Source organism: Balaenoptera borealis (assembly GCF_965194805.1).
Source record: "Balaenoptera borealis genome assembly, chromosome: 1".
NCBI lineage: Eukaryota > Metazoa > Chordata > Mammalia > Artiodactyla > Balaenopteridae > Balaenoptera > Balaenoptera borealis.
Window position 1 is genome coordinate 126,982,476 of NC_138860.1, and position 13,473 is coordinate 126,995,948.

The window sequence follows — 13,473 nt, forward strand, 5'->3', positions numbered from 1 at the left end:
TATACTGCAGCCCAAAGGACACAGTGACTTACCTGCTGCAGCCTCTTTGTTTGGAAATAACTTGCTGTCCACTGCCATGCTGATGTCACAGAATACCTCATCCTCGTCTCGGTCGGCATCAAACTGGGAGAAATCAGGACAGACAAGTTGGGAACGTGAGAATACATAAATTAATTCATTCCAAAATATAATGAACATGCATCACACAACTTTATCTCTAATGAAGCAGGACAACAGGAACTGAGTCTTTAATCAGATATTTATAGGGCTTTTCAAGCCCGGACCTCATATCAAACAGAGAGGGGTGTTAGGGAGCAAGTGTACAGTCACTCACGGTTAAGAAAGTTGTGTAGAATTTTCTTAATTTCTAAAACAAGCTTTGGAAAAACCCATAACTTGTGCTTTTCTGGCTCTTAGTTTTGTTTTGAAATCCTCCCCGCCGCCGCCTCCTTAATGAAAAAATATTTCTAAACAACAGGGGGATAGATTTTCTAATTTATTGTTAAAAAAAGAAAAAAGAGACCCCTCAAACCAAATTTTAGCTACTATACAAATACTATAGATGCTATTCTATAGGTATAGTCTACAGACACTATAGGTTTAGATGTAACAAAAATTATGGATTCAAATATTTTACCATTCTCTAAAATTTACACAATTTTAAATATTAAAAATGTGGTTACATTTATAAATCCTCTATTTCCCAAGTTGTTCAGTGGTTTTTAAATATTTATTTATTTGGCTGTGCTGGGTCTTAGTTACAGCACGTGGGATCTTCACTGCTGCATGCGGGGTCTTTAGTTGTAGCATGTGAACTCTTAGTTGCAGCATGTGAGATCTAGTTCCCTGACCAGGGATCGAACCGGGGCCCCCTGCATTGGGAGTGTGGAGTCTTAGCCACTGGACCACCAGGGAATTCCCTCAGTGGTTTTTAGAAATACACTTTTGTCTCTTTGGTTTTTTTAAATAGGCTTACTGAGTTATAACTGACATACAATAAACTGCATGTATTTAAAGTGTACAAAATGATAAGCTTTGACATCTGTATACACCTGTGAAACCATCATAAAAATCAAAATAGTGAACATCTCCATCACCTCCCCCCAAAGTTTCCTTGTGCCGCTTGGGAATCCCTTCCTCCTGCCACCCCACCCCCCCGCATCAGGTAATCATTGATATGTTTTCTGTGACTGGAGATTACTTTGCATCTTCTAGGATTTCATATAAAAGGAATCGTACAACATGAAATATTTTTGTCTGGGTTCTTTCTCTCTGCACAATTATTTTGAGATTTATCAAGTTTATTCCTTTTCATTGCTGAGTAGTATTCCATTGTATGGATATACTATTAATTCCATCCTGGGTATCTTTCATCTTGGACGTTGTAGTTTTTATCCGTAGATTTTTTTAAAAAATAAATTTATTTATTTATTTATTTTTGGCTGTATTGGGTCTTCGTTTCTGTGCGAGGGCTTTCTCCAGTTGCAGCAAGCGGGGGCCAATCTCCATTGCGGTGCGCGGGCCTCTCACTATCGCGGCCTCTCCTGTTGCGGAGCACAGGCTCCAGACGCGCAGGCTCAGCAATTGTGGCTCACGGGCCCAGCCGCTCCGCGGCATGTGGGATCCTCCCAGACCAGGGCTCGAACCCGTGTCGCCTGCATTGGCAGGCAGATGCTCAACCACTGCGCCACCAGGGAAGCCCCTATCCATAGATGTTTGATTTGAGTCTTTAAAAATATCTATGTCTCTATTTAAGGTTTTAAATACATGAAATACCATTATAATAACTTCTAATATCCTTCTCTACTAATTCCTACAACTGAGTTGGTTTTGGTTGATTTCCCCCATTATTATGGGGCATATTTTCCTGTTCCTTTGCATGCCTGGTAATTTTTTACTGGATGCCGGGCATTGACAATTTGACCATGTTGGATGGTAGGTGTTTTTGTATTTTTATATTCTTGAGCTTCATTCTGGAATGCAGTTTAGTTACTTGGAAACAACTTGATCCTTTCAGGTCTTGTGTTTAAGATTTGTTGGACTGGACCAGAGCAGTGTTTAGTTTAAGGTTAATTATTCCGCCCTGTTGAGGCAAGACACTTTGAAGTACTCTACCCATTTCCTTGTGAATTAAGGGATTTTCCAGACTGGCTGTAGAAACAGGCACTCTTCTCAGGCTGGTGTGAGCCCCAGCTACTGTTCCTGTTGATCCTTTTGGGTGGTTTTTCCCTCAGCTTTGGGCAGTTTGCTCATATGCATGCCCTGATTAGTACTCTGCTGGATGCTGGAGGGGAACCCTCTGCAGATCTCCAGAGTTCCTCTCTGTGCATCTCTGGCACTCTGTCCTCTGCAATCCAGCCACCTTGGGTCTCTTGCATTCTCAGCTCCATCTCCTCAACTCTTGGAGTCTACCCATCTCCACAAGGCTTCCTTCTCCCTGCACTGTAGCTGGAAAGTCTCCAGTAATAAGCTGGGGGCAATCACAGGGCCCACCACATTTGTTTCCTTTCTCTCAGGGAATCACCTCATTGTCTGATGTCCAGTGTCTTAAAATTGTTTTTTTAAAAAATATATATATTTTCTTTATTTATTTTTGTTTGTTTCATGGGAGGGAAAATACAGTCTCTTTTATTCCATCTTGGTTTTTAATCTTAATTATTATCTTGAAGATATTTGAAAAGATTTAAGTGATTTATTCCTTTATATATTTTCCTACTGAAGTGTTTCATTATTTTTAGTGAGAGGAATTTAGAAGCCCAAATTAGAAAGTTATTACCTAATCTCCCCTTACACAGTTAAAGCTCATCCATCGTATGGTGCTTTAAAGTACTTTCACTATGTCACATCAGCCCATGGGAAAGGTGAGGCAGATCGTCTTGTTTCTATTTTACAGGTGAGGAAATACCTACTCAGATATTATGACTTTCTCAAGTCAAACAGCTAACAAGCAGGAGAAGTAGGACTTGCACTTAGGATGACCGACACTTTCCATCCTATCAGGCTACATGTGATCATCATAGTCAGACAAATATAGCCCTGCTGCTCAAATGAGTGTTAACACAGCCCTTTTGTCTAAACACAAGGGAGAGAAAAGCAGATGGTGGTTAGGGCAGATACGAGGGGACCACCAAGGCAAGATTAGTGCCACCTTAATGCACTGCTTCCCACACCCATAGACCATGGCTGGTTTTTTTCTTTCAAAATGTCTGTCAGCTATCATCAGTGAGGGGTAAGTTCTACTAAGAAGGGGTTTGTTTTTATTTTTTTCTTGGGCTTTTGAAAGATGGGTGGCAGCATATCATTTTATAAATAAAAAAGCATAAGCTTATGTTTTAGTCGTAGTTCCCCAGAAAACAGAACCTAAGGCAAAACTTGTAGGTTAACACTCTATTGGGGGCGCGCGTATGCATGTAACCCCAGGGCAGTAAGTTTGAAAGAAAAAGGGAAGTAAGACAAAGAAGGAAGCCAAGCAAATGTAAGGTGGCATATTACTGATCTGGGCCCCAGCTTCACAAAGACACAGCTGGTCTCCAGAAAGGCTAAATTGAACCAGTACCTCTCAGAACAGTCTGAGGAGGGAGGTAGGGAGAGGCATGTATATGCTGTCTTTTCAGTTTCCTGCTTCCATTGGTCCAAGTTTTCCTTATGAAGAGTTAAGTCCCCCCACCTCTTGGTTGTGTTTCCTAGACCCCGGGGCAGCCCCTGGGAAGCCAGACCCCATGCCCCAGGGAGTGGCAAAGCATCTGGATCTAGAAGTGCTGGAAGGTGCCCAACCCCCTGCAGGTCTGGTCTGGTTGGGCCTGGGAGCCATCTCTGCACAGGCTCCCACCAGGCTGGGGACAGTGAAGCCCAGCCTTCATCCTTAAGAGGCTGGCTGGGTCCGTCAGCCATGCTGGAAGGCAGGGCATCGGTGGACAGCTCTCTGTTCAACAAGTGGCCGAGGCCCGGGGCACATGGGCCAAGTGAGTCAGGGGAAGCTTGTAAACAGGCTTAGGCAGCTTAAAACTCAACCAGAGCTTGATTTGAATTTCTGCTTTCCCTGTAGCAGCAGTCTGATCTTGAACAACTTATTTCCCTGTTCTTAGCATATATACAATGCGATTATTGTGAGGACTAAAGAGATGGTGTATTTAATAACCCAATACAGAGCCTGGCGTAACTGCAGTCCTTCTTTTTCCTCCTTAAGGCTGAGGGAGTATCATCTATAGACCTTTGATTGCTTCTGTACTTTGAACAAGGCGTGTGTATGCTACACACACACACACACACACATGCATACACTTTTTTTTTTTTTAACTTGGGGATTGTGTAATAAGGAATACAACTGACTTTGAGATTTTCTAGGAGATATTCTATCCTCCAATTGATTTGAACAAGGATATGTTTAGCTCTGGCAGACTAAAGGACTTAATTGTCCAATCCAAAAGGCAAAATGCAAAAAGTAAAACATCATTCATGAAAGCACTCAACAAATATTTGCTGAGTATCTACTATGTCCTAGGTAGATTCTTCAACTGACCACTCTTAAGTGATTGGACTACGAACAAGGAGTCCCACGGAAGGAAGATGACACCCACACAGCCAACTCAACTCTGGGATTATACAGATGTTGTTGAAGCCCACTGACTCTTGCATGAGGACCACAGAATTTAACCTAGACTTCCTTATTTTCTGTAATATCCCACTTTGACAGCTCCAGGACTAGCATGGGACTCTTGTCTCTAGTCGTTTGGCAAATTATGTGGCATACGGACCTTGGAGAGCATTCTGATTGAGTACTATCAGGACAACTGCCACTTAATGGACAAAGATCTTTACAAAATGGTAACATTCAGTGTTGGAGAGGTTGTGTGTATGGTGAGTGAAGAACTGGCTTTTCAATCATCAGACTTTTTACTTATTATTTGTTTTTGCACAAACCATACACATCCATGGTTCTCAACCAGGAATAATTTTGTCCACCCCTCCCGCCCCTGCCCCAATATTTGGCAATGCTGGTAGATATTTTTGGTTGTCACAAGTGGGAGGGGGGAGGCTACTGTCTAGGGACGCTGCTAACTACCTTACAGTACACAGGACAGCCCTCTCACAACGGAGAATTATCCAGCCTAAAATGTCAATAGTGCTGAAGTTGAGAAACCCTCATCTACACCAAAGCATTCTCAGTTTTTGGGTTTCTAAATAGTGTTTTGAAACTCAAGTAACAATGATCTCCTTCCCTTCCTTTCTCCCTCCCTCCCTCCCTCCCTCCCTCCCTTCCTTCCTTCCTTCCTTCCTTTCTTCCTTCCTTTCTACCTTCTCTCTCTTTCTCTCTCTCTCTCTCTGATTTTGACCTGCAAGAACCCGTGCTGTAAACGTCAAAATACAAAGGATAGTAGAAGTGATAATACTGCAGGGGTAGCATAGGTATAGGGTGATGAAGGTTCTAGAAATAGCAGTTTCTACAGATCTCGTGGGTCAGAAACAAGCTTTGGGGGCAGATGTAACTGTATGCCACTAGGCCAGATGATGTCCGAGGTTGTTCCCAGCTCTGAAATTCTGTGATTAGGTGGGCCCTTTATCTTTTTGGTGATTGTTATTTAATATCTAGCAATCTTAACAAACCTCTTTTCTTATTCTGAGGGAAAGAACTCACAGAGGACACGGTCTGCAATGATTTGTTTTATGTCATTTAATGTAAGAGGGCTGGGGAGGTCAATTGGAAATTTCAAAATGAGATGCTTACCAAATTCCCCAGTTCACTCACAACATGTTTTGAGTTGAATAACAAATGTTGTAACAGCTTTCAAAATCATACAAAATATATCTAGGTTAGGAAAGGAAATTATAGTAGATTGAGCAGAATTAGGCACCATCTGAGGAGAAAGCAACAATGACGATTTGCAATTTTAATGGCAGAAATGAGTTCTTGTTTGTTTTCTTTTGGCTCTGATTTTCAGACTGCAAGAGGCTGCCCAGATCTTCTCCATAGAGACAAGGCATTCTGTATTCTTAGCTCTGCTAGCTGGGAATGTTAGGTGTATAAAATATCCTAAAAGGACTCGAAAAGGAGGATAACAGTTCAGTCTTTCTAGATTCCACTTTCATTAAACTTAGCTCTGTCTCCTATATTTTCTCTGCTTCAACATTTGAAAAGGAAATAAACTGGCTCTGTTATTAGTATAGTCTCAGTTTTATATATCCCATAAGTATCATTCTCTGAGCATCATACCAGCTTCTTCAACATTTTACTTCTCCCTGGTTTCCTGCAAGGGATTTCAATTAAGTATGCTCTCTACCAAATGGTTTTCATCATTTGCTACTGGAGATCCTTCAACATGCAAAACATTGGCCCTTCAAATCTTTTCTTTTATATGTCTCAAGACTTCCTTCTAAAGAATTGATTGGTTGGTGTCCTCTTTACAGTACTTTGTTTTCCTCCAACAAAAATTGGAGTTTGCACTAAAATAGTGATCATTAAAAAACTTGTGGTCCCGGGAGTGAAATCTGTAGTTATGAGCGATGGAGTAATCACAGTTTATATTATTCTGCAGAACTGTGTTTCTAAAGCTTCATAATTAAACACAAAATTTGAAGAGAAGCATCGAAGTAGATTTGGTTGGGGGTGGGACGGGTAGGGACAGCATTCTGTCTGGGAAAGCCAAATCATGTAGGTGGTGGAACAAGGATTCGAATCCACATTTGTCTACATTGAACTGCCAAGGCTGTCAGTATCAGCTCTCAGCTCCATGGGGCAGCCATAGATCTTAGCTGGGCTCTTGCAGAACAAACCAGAGTTAAAGCCCTAAAGGAGTACTCTCAGGACAGACTGAAGCCAAGCCAAGCCAGGTCCAGATGCAATAGACTCAAATATTCTTGATCTTGTTTTCCATTTTGAGGCCATACTAGGTGATTTTATTTCTCTGTATAATATGCATACCCTGCCAGATGGATGTGTCTGTTGGCAGAAGAACCTCTCTGCAGGCTGGCCAGGAGCATCGGAAGGAGCAAGGACAGGCAAAGCTGACCGCAAGAGGCGGAAGATGTCCCAACTGCAAATAGAGCTCTCTCTCGCGGTCTTTAGCTTAAAGTTATCAGTTTCACAGCGAAGCTGGCTATTGCTTCTCCATCCTCTTTGTCTACTGTTGACTCTAGTTGTACCTTCCCCAGTAGCCTTCTACAACTTAAACAACCCTGCCCTTTAGTTTCTTAAGAGGACTGAAGTCATCTAGCGTGGATTCTGTTTTTCTCCTCTCATTACCACTCAATCCTTCCTCAGTAATCAAAGAAAGAGTAGGCGTACCCTCCTTCTAAGAGCCTCTCTGGGGTTGGAGAGTAGATTTCTGGTCGGGGTCCATTTTCTGTCTAGCACTTCCTGTAGAGGCTGCTCTGGTTTTGCCCCAGGGGTTCCCTCTCCACCCGCACCCGAGGCACAGCCTTGGCTCCGCTGCTCCTCCTCACGTCCCAGCCAGGGCTTCAGCCCTGCCCCTGACTGGGGGGCAATGTTCCAGACTCCTTTCCCAGAGCTCCTTACTCTGGTTGTCTCATTAGGGGATGGTGGATCCAAAGCCAGACCGCCTGCAATAAGAGGGGAGAGACTAGGTCTCAGGACTTGCAGAAGGTTGCTGGGAAGAGTCAAAGAATAAAGAATCCAAGTTGGTGGTGGAAACTGGGTCTGGAACAGTTTTTGAGCCGAAGGGTATGTGGCTACAGTAGCTGAGTTTTAATACTTTGCAGGCTAAAGTAGAGCCCTAGAGCAGACATCCTCAGACTGAGCAATGTCCAGATAATGAACCAATATCAAGTGCTCAATATTTTGCTCATGGATCTGTTGGCACTATGAGAGGACAATTTTCAGGTTAAGTTGCTCCATGTGGCATCTTAAAAAAAAAGCCAAACTCCAGAAACAAGAGAGTAGAATGGTGGTTGCCAGGGCCTAAGGGGTGGAGGAAATGCGGAGATGTCAGTCAAAGGGTACAGATTTCCATTATAAGGTGAATAAATTCTGTGGATCCAATATTCAACATGGTGACTATAGTCAACAATACTGTATCATACACTAGAAAGTTGCTCAGAGAGTAGATCTTAAATGTTCTCACCACACACACACAGAAACACACACACACACACACACACACACACACACACACTGTAATCATGTGAGGTGATGGGTGTGTTAACAACCTTATCGTGGGAATCTTTTCACAACATAAATGTGTATCAAATCATCTCATTGTATATCTGAAACTTATACAATGTAATATGTCAATTCTATCTCAAGCTGGAAAAAAAAGTAAACTAAAATTAAGTTGCCACAGAAAGCATATATATAAAAGGCACAGATATCCTTTTTATTCTTTTTGGCCTTGCGTTGAGGCTTGTGGCATCAGTTCCCTGACTGGGGATTGAACCCGGGCTCTTGTCAGTGAAACCACGGAATCCTAACCACTAGGCCAGGGAACTAATTTTTTTGGGGTGCGCACCACGTGGCTTAGTTCCCCAGCCAGAGATCGAACCTGTAATTAGTCTAATGGAGGTGTAGCTGAAAAAACCCCTTATTTTAGTACATGTGAACGGATTTAATATATTTTTAAGATGATACTACTGAATGATGCGTTGCTTCTCACTCAGAAGTTAATTAAAGAAATAGATCTGCAGCCCAGCAAATAGGTTGGTACAGTGGATTTTGTCAGATAAGAAAAGTTTTAGAATATGTCTTAGGATCAGGATGGATCTACAAGATGCAATTCAACTCAGTAAAGATTTATCGAGCACCTACTTTGTCCCAGATATGCGCTGGGTACTGAAAGTACATGAAAAGAAGATTAAATCATGTTAGGTATTCTGTAATTATTAAGGCACAAACAAGGATTAAAATACTTTGAAAAGATTTGATAAAGAAAAGTTACACGAAGAAAATGGAGGAAAATAGGCAAGATATACTCACTGTAGACAAGAATCACATCACATGGTTCCTATATTTCCTCTACCGCACCTAGCAGGGTGCTGAGCCCAGCAGTTAGACAACAAGTACTTGTCAGACTCAATTAACCAGAAAATTCAATTAATTAAAATACCCTTTCCCTTCCTATTTTCTCTTTTTTCCCTCTCCTCCCAGCATTCCAGCAATTTGAGACTTTATAAAACTACAAGGTGCTGGCATAAAGATTTAAACCTCTGCCAAGAAATCATCCAAACTAAAACTAGTTAAGAGCCTCAGGAGTCAAATTTCAGCCTCGTGTGACATTTGGTACCTTTCATAATCACAGGCTCCGTTCTCTCTAGTGCTCAAGTGTCTCCTCTGTAGAGCCCAAAGTGGTACCCTGGAAGCCTGAAAAAACCACTTGCTGCCAAAGCACCAAAGTGTGACTAGGGGCTAATTTAGGCCTCAGGAAGATCAGGCTCATTCTTTCTTTCACTAATTATTTCCTTTCCTTTTTTTCCCCCAGTTGAGATGCTTCATTCTTTTATTTTTAAAAATATCTCAACAGCGGTGTTGACTTTAACAACCTTAGCCAAATGTGGCCAGTTCATAATTACCTGGGAGATTTAGTGGAGATCAAGTGGAATCAAAGAGATCAGCTCAGAAAAGGAAAAACAAAGGGAAATGTATCTTACAATGTCAACACGGGACCTTAGGATGAAACATATTGCTTACAAGCAGAAAAAGAGTTAGGATTTTAAAGCAAATTCCTTTTTAGTTAATACACACTTTCTATGTTACCAGTACTGAGAGATTGTCTCTCTATACAAATTTCTTTAGGATGGCATTTAACACTGATGAAAACAGATTTTATTGGAGTAGCCAGCAATTGTTCTGGATAATAAAATAGCTCTTAGAAGAATCGTGCTAATGTTTCCCCTTGTTGGAGACATCGACAAGAAGTATTATAAATATGACTTTGGGGAAATAATTTAATTTAATTCAGTCAAATATGGCAGTGCCTTTGCCCTCATGGAGTTTAAGGTCTATGTTGAGAAACTGATAAGTAAATCGTTAATAAGAGTTCCATGCAAGAAGGGCCTTGATGGGGTGTACATGGGGTGTCTTGGGGGCTGGGACTGTGCAGGTGGGCAGTGTGGGGTTAGGGGAGGGTCAGAGAAGGTTTCCTGGAGAAGCTGATCCATGAGTCAAAGTCTGAACAAGTGAGACTAAGTGAAATGAAGAAAGGAAAGGAAGGGCATTTCTTTCAGTGACAAGGAATAAAGGTATGAAGGCCACAGTTTCTTTGAAGAAAATGAGGGTGGCTTTGCCTTAAAATTTTGGGATTCACCTTCTGAGAAGGGATTGGGTGGTGATGGACCTTCTTGCTTCCTGAAGTTATTTGACAGCTTTCTTGGGGTTTTTGATCTGGTAGCTGCTTCCTCTACCAGAAATCCCTGGGCATGTGCATGTACTAACTGTGTGCTGGGCTGTGTCCACAGGAAGGTGACAGATGAGTTCATGGGCATAACAGTAGTTACCATTTATTAAGCACTTACTATCTGCCAGGCAATAGGCGAAGCACTTTGTAAACATCTCAATAACACCCAGAACAACCCGAGGTGTCACTCTCCCAAGGAAATAGTTAGCTCAGAAAGGTAATACTTATTTAAGGTCAAAACTGGTGCAGAACAGGGCTTGGGTATGAACTCTGGTGTGTCTTACTTTTGTCTTACTATACTACACGTGTGCTCTTAAGAACTAAGCTACTTAGGTCTGTGAAGAATAAATCCTATGCAGTTAGTTATCCCACATTCATTTCTTTTTTTCTTTTTTTAATTGGAGTGTAGTTGCTTTACAATGTTGTGTTAGTTTCTGCTGTGCAACGAAGTGAATCAGCTATATGTATACATATATCTCCTCCCTCTTGGACCTCCCTCCCACCCATCTCACCATCCCACCCATCTAGGTCACCACAGAGCACTGAGCTGAGCTCCCTGTGCTATAAAGCAGGTTCCCGCTAGCTAGCAATTTTATACATGGTAGTGTGTATACATATTTTTCCCCTCTATTTTTAGTTTTAAGGTCATTTCCAATTTCAGAGCCATTTAAACAACCATCCTCATTTTTTCCTTTATGCACTAACCCCAGGTTTAGTACTTTGTGATAATGTGGTTAGTACCAAATTCCCCAAAAAACAATCTGGTCTTTGTTTCAGAGTAATTAACTTATTAACAAGATGGCTATGGTTTGATGGTAAAAAGTAATTAAAAAAAAAGAATGGAGGATTATTTAACAATTTAATAGCCATTGGGCCCTTTGGATAATTCAGCTATTTTGTTCCAAGTTTTAGGAAAAATATAAATGAAGCAAGAAAGAAAAATAAAATTATGAGAATGGAAATCAGATTTATAATAATAGGATTTATATTTAGGTCCATGGACAGGAGAGGAATTAATGTGTAAACGGATAAAAAAATCCCTATAAATTCTTCTGATGCTGACTTTATGTGGTTTTAGCTGACTCAACTAAAAGGATGGTTACTCTTCACATTCCTCTGCTAAAGTCATTAGACCATTGACTAGAAGCAACATGTAGAAAAAGAGATTACTTGTCATCCATAAGCAATATCTATATTTTATTTGTTGAATTTTGAAGTGGGTCATCTAGAAATTCCATTGGCCACATATCACTCAACCAATCTTGCACTCAGCAAATTCAAATCATGTGTAGCCCTGGGTTGATTCTGTTGGGTAAGTATGGTATTGATAGATCTTTAAGGCAGTAGCTGAGGTGGGTGGCTAGAGAGGATGAAGATGAGTGAAAAAGGGGATACAGATGCAGAACATGACTCTATCTCATCCCATGGAAACTTGTCCATGTGTGTCCTGCTTCACCTTCTCCATCACTTTTGTTTGTTTGTTTTAGGCTAATTTTTGTTTAATTATTCCTCTTTTTCATTTTCAGATACATTTGAGACCCTAGAAGAAATCTTGTCTAGCCTCCGGTAGATATCAGCAATGAGAGTTTCTGTTCTATGAAGGTGTGACTTCCCTCAAAGATGAAATGAGCATAGACTCTGAAAAGTGATTAGCCTCTGTGCTGTCTCCAGCCAAGTCTGCTTCTCTTTATGATTTACCTCTGCCATCGTGGACATGGTGAACTTCCTCCTAAAGGGGCTGGGAACTGGTAAGCTTACCTAAGGTATAAAAGGTGCATAGTATTTGCAAAGCAACAGACTTCTCCAAAACTTTATAGACAGCATTCCACATGGTACACGTGGGACGTGCCGGTGGAGACCAAAGCCAATGAGAATCTGTTAAGAGCCTCAGGACAAAAAGCTGAGCCTGAGAAAACCAAAACTAACGTCAATTTCAAATGCAACCTTCAGGCTCATAGAATAAGGCAGCTTTGATTACACAAAAGCAAAGGTAAATATATCAGCTTTTACAAAATGATGAAGTGACTTTGTAGCATATTTAGGAAATTTATCACATCCTGCAAGACCTCTTGCAAGCTATTGGAAGGTTCTCATAGATGGTTTTCATTTACTCAACAAATATTTGAGTACCTAACATGTGCTGTGGGTGTGGTATGCAAAGATGTTTTACTCCAGTATCACATAGTAGAATAAAGAAGACTGCGTTTTCGCCTGTTATGAATGTCCTCTCCATTAAAGGTAAGTGAGAAAATGACACTATTGAGTGTGTGGAAACTTGTATTAATTTATTCATTAAAAACACATCTTGTGCACCTACTATATGCCATGATTGGAGGTTCAGTGCTCGGTAAAATAACACTCTTGCCCTTGAAGAATTCATTGTCCAGTGAGGGGACATTCACTTGAACCCTAACATTAATACAGAATAAAGGCAGTCACAGAGCTATAGAGAAATGTACATGGGAGATCAGAGGAGAAAGGAGGATTAATTGGTCTCAGAGAGGAAAGGGGGATTAAGAAGGATGTGTGGGTAGATGGGATTTGAGGATTAGAGAAAGTGTCAGAGGAGATGAGGGCATTTGAGTCCCAAATATTTAGGACCCATAAATATTCTTGTCTGGGTTTGTGGCTGCCCCAGATCCAATAAAGATATTCTTCTTTATGTGACAACAATTTAGGAATCAGAAAACACGCAGCCAGATCTACACAATTCTTTATCTGCTTGGAGAATTAGGTTTCTCAATAATGTCAATAATAATTCATTGTTTTGCTTTGACTACAGGTAACCCTCAAGGGAAATGATAAGGTGTAGAGAAAGACTCTTAAGCTAGATCACCTGGATTCAAATCCTAGCCCTACTATTACTAGTTGTGTGACTTTGTGATTCTCTAAGCCTCTTTCCTCATCCATAGAAAGGTGATAGCCATAGTGCCTACATCACATGGTTGTGGACTGCTAAAAGGGTTAAGTAAGAGAATCCATTATTACTGTAGAGCTTGGCACATAGTAAATCTCAAAGAGTGTTACCTATTACTATACTAGGGAGTAGCAAATGGTTGTCTATGTAGAATCACATTTCCTGGAAGCATTTAAAATGGGATAAATTCTTTTAAGTCCAAAATGATTTACA

At 41.0% G+C, this 13,473-nt stretch overlaps 1 protein-coding gene across 5 annotated transcripts in view; it reads right to left on the reverse strand.

Annotated features, from left to right (window-relative positions):
- The window catches only part of AK5 (adenylate kinase 5), a 252,647-nt gene that overhangs the window by 119,381 nt on the left and 119,793 nt on the right, over nucleotides 1-13,473 (reverse strand). For all 5 annotated transcript variants that reach the window (XM_082355609.1, XM_082355608.1, XM_082355606.1 and 2 more), the window contains exon 7: nucleotides 33-123. In XM_082355609.1, coding sequence (XP_082211735.1) covers nucleotides 33-123 — 91 coding nt within the window. The remainder of the gene's footprint in view (nucleotides 1-32; nucleotides 124-13,473) is intronic.